The 15,442-nt window shown below is 40.3% G+C and overlaps 1 protein-coding gene across 15 annotated transcripts in view; it reads right to left on the reverse strand.

The window, feature by feature from the left end:
* Positions 1-3,119: 3,119 nt before the first annotated feature.
* The window catches only part of LOC127591268 (RIMS-binding protein 2-like), a 46,394-nt gene continuing 34,071 nt past the window's right edge, over positions 3,120-15,442 (reverse strand). For 14 of the 15 annotated variants that reach the window (XM_052051225.1, XM_052051222.1, XM_052051220.1 and 11 more), the window contains 8 exons: positions 13,238-13,340; positions 10,715-10,878; positions 10,207-10,375; positions 10,027-10,127; positions 9,626-9,697; positions 8,835-8,999; positions 7,517-7,561; positions 3,120-5,903 (listed from right to left, as the gene is read on the reverse strand). In XM_052051225.1, the coding sequence (XP_051907185.1) occupies positions 5,679-5,903; positions 7,517-7,561; positions 8,835-8,999; positions 9,626-9,697; positions 10,027-10,127; positions 10,207-10,375; positions 10,715-10,878; positions 13,238-13,340 (1,044 nt within the window). In that variant the 3' untranslated portion in view covers positions 3,120-5,678. The remainder of the gene's footprint in view (positions 5,904-7,516; positions 7,562-8,834; positions 9,000-9,625; positions 9,698-10,026; positions 10,128-10,206; positions 10,376-10,714; positions 10,879-13,237; positions 13,341-15,442) is intronic. The other variant, XM_052051221.1, reaches the window with a different exon arrangement.

Consider the following 15,442-nt stretch of genomic DNA (forward strand, 5'->3'; position numbering starts at 1 on the left):
CTCTCTAAAATGTCTGTTTACTGTGCTGTGCTTCTTCAATTCATATAATTGAGATTGTTTTGGAGAAAAATCACGCTCAGGACCTTTCACTTAACTCAACTCAGTAGCAGCAAAGGCTGGTTGAATGGTATCGGCGTTGTAGTATTGGAGCATTTTTATTTATTTTTTTTGTTTGGCTCGACATAGAAGAATTCTACTTAACCTGGTGAATAAATGCGATAGTGTTGCACATTTCAACTGAAACCAAATTAAAATTCCAAAGCATTCTGCATAACGGAAAAAAAAAAGTTCACCTCACGCACTCATTTTTTATTCTACCATAAATTCCCAAAATGCAGAATCCGCACAGTTCTTTCACCATTGATCATCAAGCCAAAGATGAATACAGCAGGAGGAGGACATTAAAAGGCCACGGCAAAACAAAAAGTTCAGCAGTATGAAAAAAACTTACGATTAACTGCAACTTTTGTGAATAAACAAACTCACCGCAGCAGCCGCAGTCTCTCTCCTCCTCCCTTTCCGGCACCTTCCTCAACTACATACTGCCAAGAGTTATTGCAATTGATTTCTTTTGTTTTTGCCTTTTTTTGCTGGCATGAACTCTTCTCTCTGTCTCTCCCTCCTCAGCCGTACTGGCTGCTGACATTCCAAATAAATTCCAGGCCAAAGTAGAGCAGAAGGCATATGCCAGCCACAAGGGTCATGTTTAAAGAAAGGTGTCTTGCCGCACATGAAACTATCAGATTTATATAAGCAGTCACAGACTCCTAAAAGGCATCTATCAAATCCACAGAGGAGCTTTTCGCCTTCCATCTGACACCTGCAACTATGACCGGCGCGTCGGAGTCCAGTTCACAGACAGGTCATTGTATGATTAACCACTCGATTAACCTTTCCTGACAGTAATCCATCTGAGAAATTATTATTGAACCAGCAGGGCACCATCATCCTCATTCACGTATAGCAACATCAACAAGCATTTGCTGAATTATCCTGTTCATGCTGCACAAACCTAGAGAATAGAATAGAATATATAGATTTGACAGATTTACTGCAACTCAGATACTATATATATCATGTCTATTTAAAATAATATTATTATTATTATTATTTTATATGTTACAATTACAATAAGATGTGCAGCATCTTATATAAGCTTAAATCAATGATCCACGAAAATTAGTACATATATGTACGAAATGTGTTCTGACATCTTTGTTTGTTTGCCTGAAGATACTGTATACATACAGTATGCTGGCAAGTTGTCAAGATTCCAGTAGCTGCACGTGTAGCTTTCCACTGCACCAGAAGGTCAAAATAATGCCAACAACAGGCACATAATACAAGAAAGGCAGTAGAAGGAGGACATGGGTCAGCGGTGGCTAAGGTTATTTTTACCCTGGGGCCTTTAAAATGAATTATAAGCACCGGGGGAAACATAACATATATTATGCAAGCAAACAGTCATTAAAATATGCAAAGTAAGGGTGGCGTTTAGAGCTGCTGCTCAGCCTCATAATTTCACTTTTAATGTGAGGCCGTGCCACTTAAGCTGCTCACAGTGTCCGACAAACAAATAAGTCCAGCTTTCAGGAGAGCTATCACACTCGCTAAAGTCTCTCAGCGTATCAAAATCAAATTTAAACGACCCCCGTCGCTGTGAGAGGCTGAAACGAGCGTTTCACTGAAATATTCAGAAAGGGCATGGGGAAGATGGATGTCTCCTGGTGTCCCTCTCTGATGGTGGGGTAGCTGGCAGGTGAGTGATGGAGAGCTTACACCTGGCAAAAAAACTTGACCCTCAGGGAGGACAGGAGGAGGGGAAGGGGGTAGTAAAAGCGTGAGCTTGTGAGAGGATGAAGAGGTGGGCGCAGAACGGGGACACAAGATGCTAATATATATAATATATATATATATATATATATAGACCTGAGTTTGACACTTATGATGTAGAGCAAGGCTTTTTTGAAAACGACCATGTCTATTAAGGCGTTTTTTTTTTTTTTTTTTTTTTTAATGGCTGTGGAGTGTTCCATTAGCCTGCCATGCATATTTTTGGAACGTTGGAGGACACCGGAGAAAATCCACATGTAAACTCTACAATGGAAGTCCGGAGCCATAATTGAACCCTAGCACCTTTGCATTATGAAGTGGACTTGCTCCACCAGTCAGCCTCAGTGTCTCCTGGTTGCCAGTCTCGTTCTTGAAATATTAAAAATACAGCATACATTGCCATCTGGTGGCGAGAATTACAAATTGCAACCTTTCCAAGCATCCACGGTGGCCTTTACTGAAGGAGAACCAAGCAACTCCTAGAGTTCGTCAACCATCATGCCAACAATCACACTGCTGGACAGTGGGAGGAATGATTCTGCTTCAATTATGACAGATCTGTGTGGCACCTATAGTAAGTAGGGTTCAAATAGTTTGGGATTTTTAATTAGATATAATACATAGTGTGCCCTGTGATTGGCTGGCAACCGATTCAGGGTGTCCCCCACCTACTGCCCGGAGACAGCTGGGATAGGCTCCAGCACCCCCCACGACCCTAGTGAGGATCAAGCGGTTCGGAAGATGAATGAATGAATGAATGAACATAGTGTTTATTTTAGTTTTGACTTGTTTTTATTTTAATTCATTTAATTATAATTCGTTTTTAGAGCAGGTGTTAGTTTTCAACTTTTTAAAAATGCCTTGTTTAATTTTTATTAGTTTTAGTATTAGTTTGGAGGGTTTTTTTTAATGGAGTATTTGTTGAGTGCAAGAAAAGGAAAAAAAAAGTTTGTAAGCATTGTGGAAGAAAGTAAAGTAAAATTCACAAATGGCTATTTGACGTTCCATCTTTTGAATGGACTAGCATAACCATCATAAATACGAATCTCATGTATGGTATTAATTGAAAAATATATTTTTGGTTTAATTGAATGAATAGTTCTCATGAACTATTATAACACTGCAGGAAACGCGTCGCTAAAGTCAAAGCCGCACCGGGTCAACGATGCCTATCAGAAGCTAGCGCTGTTAGCAGTACCAGGCTATTTGTATTCTAGCCCAAAAACAAACAAACAAACAAACAAAAAACTCTTCCAGTTGAGTAAACCACATACAGCTTACACAAATATTTTACAAAATATCAAATTTATTCAGGTTATAAAAGGCTGCTTTTTCTTTTTACATGCACACCCACACGATCACCATATATACTGCCAAATAATTTTTTTTCTCTCTCTCCGCAACTTGAATCACGAAGATAGCACATACGGTGGAATATACATCTGATTTCGAAAGACACTATGAGAATGTTCATGATTTTTTTTTTGTCAACTCAGTGCACTGATAAAAGGCTGTCACAAAATCAAGTAGAAACATTACAAAATGATCAACAGATGGCGTACAAAATAACAACACCGTTCACGCCAAAAACACTCATATATAATTGTATTATTATAACTCTTATTGTTTATACTTTGAGATGGAACAAATCAACCCGAGTTGCTATTAGTAAATTAATAAATATTTCACTATGAATTGACCTTTGTTTGGATCTTGAGATAAATGCACTTGAATGTTGTATTTTGCACTAAAACATTCATGACTGGGTATGAAACATCCCCTCCTTTTTTTAAACTCATTATTATTTGGCAATGGTTCTGATGAGTATATTTATGAATCACTTGCCTTATTTTTTTATGTCTGTCTATGCTGCTGTCAAAAAGCAGTATGTACAGTAAGTATGTTTCTCTTTGGACACAAAATACAGTAGCCTCTGAGTTACATTGTGGAGGATTAATCACTTCCAAATTCAGACATCTTGGAAAAAAAAAAGGATTTCCAGGGTCTCACTTTGTACTAGTTTGAAATTTTGATTTCCATTTGTTTTTAAGTATACAAAAAGGATTTCACGCAACAAAAGTTACTATTGGTAATAATTTTGCTCCGGGGCTATACCATCCGGTCATTAAGTGTAAATTACTTTCACGTCACTGTGTGACAAATCCAGCGACATTACCAGAAGCTTTTGTAGCCAAGGCAATGAATATTGTATATGCGCTCAGTGTTCTATAACATCAGGTATTGAAATCACCATGGTCTGAGCATTTTAGTGAGAGGAACGCATTTTCACAAGCGCTGCACAAAAAAATAAAATAAAATACGAGAGGTCTCCACTACAGGTCACCGTGGCAATGGCAGAGACTTATAAAGCAGTGAGCCATCCAATGTGATGGTAATATTTTTTTCCAATTCCACCTGCACTTTTTAATCACTGCAATAAAGAAATAAGTACAAATACATGATCTGTACATACTGTAAATATCAGCGAGAAAACGCCTACTTGTGTAAAAAAGTAGACATATATTGTATGTATTTTATTTATTTATTTATTATACTCATACAACCAACTTTTTTTGATTTGTCGCTTTAACGAGGTTTGAACGTGGCTCTCTGCTTCTTTTACAGATGTTCTCTTCATATGATGACAAATGAGTGTATGATTGTTACGTCACGTGACGTGAGCTCTCGATTTTAAGAGAAGAAAAAAATGAATAAAATTTTTAAAAAAGACATGAGTGCATCACATCCAACAAATGCGACTTTCCATCCAACGGTCATACAACTTTGTGCAACAAAAATGCATTTTGCATTGAACATACCATCCCTTCCTTTGCCATCAAAAGCAATTGTGTCCAAACATCAATGTACTGTGATAATGTATTGAGGCTAAATGAATACAATGATGTCATTGTACGAATATTTATGAACCCAACTGATGTGATTTAACTTTCAAGGAGGAAAAAAAAAAACAAATTAACTCCAACAAAGAACGTCACACTTATGCTGTTTTTTGGTAAAGGCCACTGAGAGGCTCGCCTGGTGCTCCAAAAGCTTTTTTTGAATGAAAGCTTCATGACTTCAATCCATTTCTGATCAATCTTTCTCGACCACATACACCACCGCTGGTAGACGATATTGCACTGAATAAAACCTTTGGATTCTATTTTCGTAGAAGGTTCACCTACGCCTTGGCATGAATGATGACACGTTTTGTTTGGAAGAAACTCTCTGAACCATTGAGCCTTGATTATTATTTCCACTATCATCGTTATTATACTCTTTCAAATCATCCAATTGGTCGACACAGCTATGGGGGTTGCAATCTCCAAGTGCCCACTCCGCGCCGCAAATTTCCTTCAGTCATGCCAAAAAGCAGCCGTTTTAATTGCCTGTGATTGAAGTCGAGGGGGACCACACCCACAGCGGCGCAGCCCTCCGCCACCTTCTGCACTCTGTATTCACGCCGGTTTGCAAAATTAGACCCACTTGCATTTGTGGCAAGTATCACCTCCGGATTCGTATTTTTCAACCTGTTCACATCCGAAACATACTGCACAAAGCATGTAACTATTACCAGGTACCCTGTATGAGAGAATGTTTCTACAACAAAAAAAAGATTCAACTTGACATTATGAAAACAATCTCTTGATTTAAAATACATCACAGTCATGGGTTTTTTTTTGTATGTGTATTTTTTTTTTTTTTTTGTGGTCGCTTCCATCTTGATTTTGGCACTACACAAAACGTCATTGATTTGGATCACAGAGGAACTGAACCATATTCAGTCTGGCTGGTCCTGGAGAAAACATCAGAAAGTGGAGCGGCTACGCTGTACATGTCGGCTTTTATTTGGCAGGAGACAGTCGCTTGAGTAGCTTCTTGCCCTTGGAGAGGAGTCCTTTCTTCTTCTTGTTGGCTAAATCTTGAGGGTTGCCGATGTCCAGGGGAAGGCTGGGGATTCTCCTTGTCGGACTGAGTGGTCTCATGGTGCCCGGCAGCAGCGGACGAACGATTGGGGACGGGGCGCGTACGGGTGTCACGTCGTTATCAACGCGGGTTTCCGGGGTGATCTGAGGAGAGAGGCGATGGGGAAGGAAGCAAGGAAGTGTTGGACGGTAGAATGTTGTTTCCTTGGGAACACAAGTTGATACCTCTAGGTAGCGATCGTTTTATGACACTTTTGCCATATTTACAGAAATATACAAATATACAGAGTACACATAGGAGGGTCAGGTCTGTGGTGTCTGTAACATTTTCACCCGTTCATTGTCTGTATTTGTCACTGGAGCCAATTCCGGCTGACAAAGGGGTGGGATACACCGTGGACAAGTCGCAACCAATCACACTCGCATCCAGTTGTGGACGATTTAGAGATTGAAAATGAAGCTAACATTCTTGCGGTTTGTAATGGAAGACCGTGCCAAAATTCTAAAAGTAGTTTTGAATTGGTACATTTATTTAAAAGGAGTCATATCACACTAAATCAACTTTTTGGAGCTTTTAGCCAAATGCTAATTGCTCACTAAAAGCATCCCCATAGTGGTGTTTTCCTTCATTCACCCATCCCTGAGCATTCCTGCTCATTCCCAGAAAACGACTGTGTCCTCACTTTTCAAAGTGAGGAGCCATCCCACCGTACCGCCCCTGCAGACGAAACACACAGCCACTTTCTCAGGGCGGCCACCAGTGAAACACTTCATTTTTGCACCGGCTCTGGGCAACCGCTGACCAATGACTTGACTCGAAGGGGGGGCCAAATTAATGACAGCAAGTTCGGATTGATGTGTGCTGTGGGGCCTTTTGGGACTATGTTCTCCATGATGCCAAAGGTAATATAAAATCATATACCGTATTTTCCGGACTCCTTAGGATAAGTCATACCAACTATAAAATGTATAATAAAGAAGAAAAAAAAATACAGTACATAAGTCGCACTGGAGTATAAGTTGCATTTTGGGGGGAAATTGATGTGATAAAATCCAATCCCAAGAACAAATATGTTATCTTGAAAGGCAAATAAAAATAGAGAACAGGCTGAATAAGTGTGTTACAAGCTAACGTTACATGACGCATAAACAACGAACATGCCTGGTATGTTCACGTAACATATTAAGACTTATTCAGATAACTATTGCATAAAGAACATGCTCACAAGTTTACCAAACCATCAGTCTCTCTCCAAATCACTAAATCCAATGAAATCTTCATCCTCGGTGTCTGTTTGAAACAAGTCTGCCAACTTTGGAGGTAGAAGATGTGGCGCTTCCTATTCTACATCACTTACGTCACATATTGTTGACTTGTCAACACAGGCCTAGAGTGCCCTCTTGCGGTTTAGTGTGTAAATAACATGTGAAATGATATTATAATGTGTTAAGAATTTCACACAAGTCGCAACCCCAGCCAAACTATGAAAAAACTGATTACAAATCCGAAAAATACGGTATATGCTGCAAATTAACGGCAAAAAGTTTAAAATACCATCACACGGTCCTTTGAATTGGAATTTGGGAATTTTTGCCAGAAACATGAAGTCAACATAATCTGCTTTCCCGGACCACATAAAATGATGTAATGGGCCAAATATGGCCCCCGCCCATGAATTTGACACCGGTGACTTAGTTGTGTTAAGGTTTCACATTTTAATGTGATAATTTCTACATTACTGTGATTTGGGACGCACCTGCATGTTTGAACAAAAGGACAATGTACAAATGCGGTAGAAACACTGAGGAGGCAGTTGAGTTTGACAGAGCCAGAGGAATCCACCACCAGTCCGCCATGAGGGAACACATAGTAAGAGTAAAGTCTTAGCAAGTACAACACCCAGGAACGCAACTGGAGATACCAGGCTTGTCTTCTAACGCGCTAGCTTGACGCACTCTTTTGTTTGCTCTATTTTTAAATGATATAGTACGTTGCTGTTATTTTAACAAGCTTTTTGTCACTTCAAGCTTGAGCGCATTAGATCCGCTAGTTTGGTATCTCAAGTTGTTGACTTACTGTACGGGGGGGCAAATGGTGTGAAATGAATAATTTTCGTCTGCCCTCCGTTTGTTTTTTTTTGTTTGTTTGTTATTGTTGGACAAGCGGGGTGAGAGGCGGCGGAAATGAAACAAAAAGGCAGAAAATGTAGCAGCGTAAATCACCATCAGAAAGAATCCACAGACCACAATGCACCACAATGAAAACATTGACACACACAACAACAGAGAGAGAGAGCGCCAAAAGAAGGTTTTTAATATCCAATTTTGGTTGTCTTTTCATGTCTTTTATTGTTCCTTTGTAACAATACAGTTCGGATGTCTCAGTGCTGCCGGTAATTTTTGGCCTCAAACAGAGCTGAAAAATAGATTGATGTGTGTGCAACATACATCAAGAAACACAACAGTCAAGAGTCATTACAAAATGGAACCGTTACCAAAAAGACATGCTTTTGTGTGTGTGTGTGTGTGTGTGTGTGTGTGTGTGTGTGTATGTGTGTTTGTTTTCCTCCAATGAGTTTTTGTTTCCAGTGTTGCAGTTAGGTGTTCTTAAAGCACTTGTCATTCTTGTTGCCGTACACAATAACCACAATGAGATTTGCGTGTTTCAGTGCAAAGAGGTACAAATGGAAGGAAATGAGTTGGGCCTCCTCAAGCATGCAAGAACCCGCAACCCCCTTTTCCCCGCAGAGCCTATCCTTTCTCTGTCCATGTCAGGCTTTGCTGCTTCCTTTCTCTGAGACTCGGATAGGTAATACACTCGATTGCTTTTCATTTTTGGTCGCCCCCCCCCCCCCCCCGCCCTTTTTTTTTCCTGACGGTGACGGCGCAGGGGGTAGGGGAGTTGTTAGTCAGTCACCACAGCCACCACACGGACAATAAACACACACGATGGGAGAGCACGCGCATGGCAACGTGAAGCAAAGCGAGAGACAGAAATCAAGAGAAAGAGAGGAGACGGAGGAATGCATGAACACAGGGGCCTTAGCGCTGAGAGCGGCGATGGTGATGATGTACCCGTTTGCCCTCCGGGACGCTGGCGGCAGAGTTGGCAGGGAGCCGGTTGGCAGGCTCCTCGGAGTGGAAGTGGGAGGGCGTATCGGTCAGATACACCTCCACGTCGTCAGGCACTTCTTCCAGGAAGTTGGAGGGAACCAGACCACGCTGACCGTTGATCTCACCCTGTGGAAAGGAGGGAAGCAAACGTTTCAGTGCCCAGATTGGAATTCTGAATGCCCCATTGTTAAGTTTGTATGAGAGTATTTTCTCAAATATAAAGTTGGGTTGTCTATTTCTGAGTAATTTAGAAAAATATCATGGCTAGCTAGCTTGCTAACATCAATGCTAGTTGAGGTAGTGCTATGCTAGCCAGCTTTTTCTCAGCGGTCAAGCGAATGCCGTGATTTGTAGAATAAATTTTTTTGCCACCCCGTCAAAAATAAAGAAATAAATAAATACATAAACAAATACAAGTTTGAGTTTTTGGCTTCCCCACATACTGTAAATGTACACAGCGTACAGAAGGTAACTCTCAATGTGTTTCGCAAAGTTAAAAGTACACCATTCATTTGTCATATTTCACCATATATATTTTTAAATCAATTCAGCTCTTGAAATGGAAGCATTCTTTGCACTGCATTTCCTCAGTCCTAACACCGATTTGCGTTTAAAGTCATATATGCATCAAAATACAAAATATTACATGGGACCGTCAAGCCATGAAATTTATACCAAAAAGTGTGACATTGGTAATGGTAAGATGTAGAATACGGATCGCAACATTCAATAAGATGAATGAAGACACTCACGTAATAGAAACCGTCTTCATCAATATCACCAAAGACTGCAATGATGTCACCGGTGCAAAAGGTCAGCTCGGCCTATCAGAGGAAGGAAAAAGATGGTCGATATGCAGATGAGCAAAACGTTTTTTTTTAATTTGTTTTGTTTTTAAGACGGTAACGCGTATGATGTTTCATTCCCGAATTGGAGGACCTTTTCAGACATTTCATTGCTTTGGAATTATTATACTAAAAGCAACATCACTAGGCTAATTATTCCAAACAAAATGAATGCAAAAAAAATGCTGATGGGTGAGTTAAACGGTGATTGATTTCGCTGAAAACTCTCAAATAAAAAAGGCTATGTTTTTTTTGGTGCTAAATTTGTCCTCCGGTTCTGGAATGACATACTGTGTTGTTTGCGATACCTCAACGTCAACATTAGGTGAGCTCTCCCGGGGGTCGTAATCATACAGAGCCACCATCCTCCTGGAGGCTTCACCTCGGCGAACGCCTCTCCTGTTGTGCTCTGAAAAGCCACGATCATTGACTTTATGTCATCCAACATTGAGTCATCGGTGGACTCACGTTCATCTGATGTTTAGTACCTAATCTGTCCACCGGGGTGCTGAGAGGCAGGAAGCCTTGTTTGATGAGCTGATCCATGGTTTCATCATCCTCGGCTCGTATCTCGGACACCATGTTACATGGGATCAGCCCCATCCTTCCCCTCACTTCTCCTCTGTAGAACCCGTCGGTGTCTTTATCCCCATATATCTGGTGAAAAAGAGGCAGCAATACGGTCCAGGTGTGAAGATAAATAAACCAATGATAGATTGATGTAGCACTTCATACGCAATACTAGGTCCACAAAAAATACTAGAAAAAAAAGTCGTAGGATTAGGAGAATAAAGAAAAAATCTAAAGACATAAATACAAGAACAAGGATATAATTTTATCAATTACATTTTAATTTTGAAAGGAAAAAAATGCAATTTTACAAGAACAACAACAGGCAGAGTCAGGTCAAAAAAATAAATAAATATATCTATATATCTATAGATATAGATATATAGATATAGATATACACTTTTTAAAATTTATTTTAACTCCCACCCTGATGATTTGACCCTCTTTGAAGGGCAACTCCTCGTCGGCAGCGTCTGGGTTCGGGGACATGGACAGGGGGTCGTAGTCAAAGAGCGCCACAAATACCCGGAAGGTCTCCTCTGTCTCCGACTCATCAAAGTAGGTGGGAGAATGATGATCTCGGTAGCCATCTTGAACACAGAAATAAAAAAATGAAACGATGGCTCGAGACACAGATGGAGTAAAGTTGACAGCATTTTCATTTGCAAAAAGGATGGAAATCATTTTGGGGCTAAAACGTGTGACAGTGTGCTAAAAATCGCCCTTACCAAACGTATACGAACACAAACAGATTAAAATACACATTGATCGTATTTCTGGGGAGTGTAGCAGACAAAAGGAGTCCGCGGTGCAACACGCAGGAAATGACACACGGACAAGAGACAATATGAGGAACACACAGTGCTGTGCCATGCACGGAACATACGTCATCTTGAACTAATATAACCTTACAGTACATTGCAATATCAACACAATATTCTAGTACGTACAAATTTAGAAGGATAGTCCATGCAGACTTTATAAAGTCATTTCTTGGCCGTGGACACTGCAGAGTGAATCTCTTAGCATCACGCTTAATACCCTAAAAACTCAAGCACGATCTGTTAGCCCCTAATTCCCTGATATGCGTATGCCGCAAAAAAAAAATTTTTTTTGATCCTGTCAACAGATGATGCATCGACCCCAAATGTCCAAACAAACTCAAAAGTTCATGCTTCCATAAAATTGTGGTTCGTAACGCAAAGAGGGAGGGATCTCAGCAGGCTCAGTGAAGTGAAGGGAGCGGTCTCAGTCGCCAACCATGGACAACCCGGATCACTTGAGTGGTGGGTCCGCCATATCTGTGCAGTGCGATCATGCCATTCAGCGGTGTGAGTAAGAATCAAAGAGAAACGGGCAACTTGCAGGGAGGGTTGCAAAATTCAGGAATTTTCAAAGTTGGAAACTTACTTGGAGAGGAATGAACATACAATATTTGGTATAAACGGGTATTTATTTACTCAAATGGGCAAGATTGAAAGGTGGTATTGACTTTAATGATAATTACAATAACACATGATGTGTATATACATTAGTGTCATATAATTGAGTAAAATCTCAGAATTAAGGCCACACCATCAAAGTATATTTCGATTTATATATTTCATGCCTGTGTGGGTTTTCTCCGGGTACTCCGGTTTCCTCCCATATTCCAAAAACATGAACGGCAGGCTTATTGAACATTTCCACATTGTTCCTAGGTATGAGTGTGTACGCGGATGGGTGTTCGTCTCTGTGTTCCCTGCGATTGATTGGCTGGGATAAGCTCCAGCCCGCCCCGTGACCCTTGTGAGGATAAAGCGGATCGGAAAATGATTGATGGATAGATTTCTATGATAATTGGATGCAGTTCTTCACCAGTAAAATATCAAATAATTTGATGAACAAAACGATCAAAACTGATTCGGGTTTACAGCCATCATTCTTTTGAAAGAAACAATTCCCCTAAACAGTCCCGGATCGCTGATTTGTGAGGTCACATGGAAGTATCCCTCTCTGACATGATATGCCAAAAAACGTACACTTGTTATGGTATTTGACTCTGTCTTTGCAAAATGTGCGAATAATATCAATCAAACCATTGTAATAAAAAATAAATTGACCTCAAGTTTGTGTTGTCCACTCGGAATGAAAAGTTTCCAACTTGGAATATTTCCTAAATCATCCAATCGAAATGTGACACTGAAAGCTTCCCAAAAATGACGGGAAATTTTCCGGCCTTTTGCAACAGCTCCTCCTTGCCATTTGCCAACTTGCTGGTGGCGTCGTGGCCGGCGTGCTGTGGCGGCATCAGACAGGACCGCAGGCTGCAGCACGTACCATGGAGAGAACTGGTGCCGCCACCGTGCCTGCGGGAAGTACTGGTCCTGAACCGAGCTACTCTGCCATAGTTATTCTTCTCGGTGTTGGGGGACACGTTTCCCTCACTGTTATTCTCAGAAGTTACTTCTACAGAAAACACCAATCAGAAGGTGCCGAGGTTACGAGGCCAACATAATTCCATCCAAAAGGTAATGTAAGAAGACAGAATAATGTTGGAAAATAGAAAGACATTTCGAAAGTTCAGGCGGCCGGTCAAGGTTATGAGAAGATGCCTTTTATAAGCATTGTCAAAAAAAATAAAAATCACAGTTGATTTCAGCAAACCATAACACATGTTCCCACATTTGGGAGATTTTGGTGATTAGATTTTTGTGTTGATGCAAAAAATAATTTGAAACCATGTCTATTTATGATGCAAAAAAAGGAGATGACCTAATGTACAGTATAAAGATTGCATGGTGTCATTCCACGTATTTTTATTGGAATTAAAAGACTGTAGAATTTGACTTTCTAAGGCAAAAAAAAAGTTTTGATTGTTACTGCAAAACACGGCATGAAACATCCGCAAACAATTAACAATAATGTCACGTGCGGAACCTAACATAAATGAAACCAGGTGATACTGACCGATGGCAGGGACCATCAGAGGTCGTCTCTGAGGCTGCGAGCCTCCGTGACGAATCCTTTGTCCGCTTTCCCGGTCATGACGGCCTCTCGAGGGTGTGTTTAACTACAATGCAAAAGATGAGGAACTATTCACATGCCGTCCGCAGACAAGCGAGCTCATTTTCCCCAACCGTTGTGTTTGTGACCAAATATACAGTCATGTGCGGTGACATACTCTTGACAAAATTGGATGTAAACAAACTCATGCAACGCTCGCAGACAGGTACACTGAAACACAGACACGCTGATGCACACACATATGCACACAAACAAGCCCATGAGAAGTTTTATTGTTCCAAAAATGACTATTCTAATTATTAAGTATAAAGTAAGAATCGGGGAAATAAGCCAAGGATTTGTGAAGCGCCTCCTGTCATTTTAGCCCCTAATTTTTAATTCACCCACCGATTGATGCCCCCGGTACAATAGAACATCCAAAGTCGAAATGCACGCAAGTGAAAGTTTGACCCGAACTAAAACTCCCTTGGTGTTTCAAAAGTCAAATAAGACCAGAAAAGTAACGAACGGCAACATGGGCTGCGCGGTACATTAAGAGCAATACCCAATCAACACCCAAGTTCATTCTAGCAAGAACATGCGAATGTTCAGGATAATGTTCCTGTTCCTGTTATTTAGGGATGAGGACCAAGCTGTCATGATCCGTTCATGTTTGATTAGGTTTTTCAGTCTCCAGCTGGAGAATGGACGTTCCCTCATGAGACACACCTGTCCCGAATCTGGCCTCGTTACAACTGGCTGTCGGATTATTAAGCCTTGCTCATGACTTTGTCCCTAAATGCCTTCATCCTCTTGATGTTCTCTGTATTTTTTTCCCTCGTAATTCAGGGTATTTTTGTTCTTTAAGCATTGTTGTTATTACTCTTGTTTTATTTATTTATGTATTGGATTGGATTGTCCTTTGAGTTGACAATTATGTTTTTTCTTGCTCCTTGCCTTTTGCAAGGACTTTTTTGGTTTTTTCTCGTCTTTTCCTGGATCTTTGTGACCAGCGTCCTTCGTTGTACTTTGTTGGTATTGTGTTTTTAATCAATAAATATACTTCTTCTATTCAGAATCCTTCTGGACAACTGACATGAATAGCAAGAATCTAGAAATCCAGAGTAATTGACTGCACTCTAAAAAAGAATTGCCTGCAGATGCAATAAGATGACAGCAAAGCAGAAGCTTCCTATCTTCAAAATAATTCCTTCCTTGGCGTCAAGATGGAACCAAAACATATAACTCTACATTCGACGGGGCTTTGGTCTAAGCAGAAAAACAAGGTGACTTTTAGCCAATAGAGAATCGGTTAAAAAAAAATAAATACTTCGGTCATCCCAAAACTATCAAATCTTCAGACCTCTCAACCACTAAATGCAACATTTACAACTTCCAGCCAAAATCAATTCACATTGGTTTACCTGCAGAGGGAGGGAGGATAAGATCAGTCTGTGGCGCAAACGCATCATCAGTAAGTTGGTTTGCCTACCACCAATCAACCACACAGATGACGAAGAACAACAAGGAGGGGCAACCCGTTAGATAAAGTCGTGGTTTGTGCTCACATTTTGTGTATTTGCAGGTTATTTGGAGAACAAATGTTGTTACTGTGTTTTTTTTTATAAGACACAAAACTGGGCACTTTTTAAAACTTGTTTTTAGGGGGATTGGAACGGATTATTTGCATCTCTACTCATTTCAATACTGAAAAACGATTTGCAATTCGAGAGTGATCATGATAACAAATTCGCCTTCTGAAGGCACCACAGCATTTGTCTGTCACTAGTTTTACTTTAATCTAGTTTTATTAAACTGCTTAAAAGATGGTTTTTATTTCATCAAGTGGCTAGACAAAATAAAATCATCTGCATCCAGATACTTTTTAAGGAGATGCATAGCCTCCTTAAAAAAAGTATCTGGATGCAGATGATTTTACTTCATGCAACCACGAGATGAAATAAAATGGAGTAAATTATGACTAAAATGAATACATTCACTTCTCAATATTTCCTGTTTTGTGTTAAAATCCGAACCATCTGACTGGCGTGACCGAACAATTTGTATTCGACTTTGGAGGTTCCACTGTGCTGAACTTGGCAAACACGCTAACAACACATATCAAATGCAAGAAAAGGCAGCAGTGAAGTATCTGTGCCTGTGCAGTTC

The sequence above is a fragment of the Hippocampus zosterae genome, chromosome 18 (assembly GCF_025434085.1).
Source record: "Hippocampus zosterae strain Florida chromosome 18, ASM2543408v3, whole genome shotgun sequence".
NCBI lineage: Eukaryota > Metazoa > Chordata > Actinopteri > Syngnathiformes > Syngnathidae > Hippocampus > Hippocampus zosterae.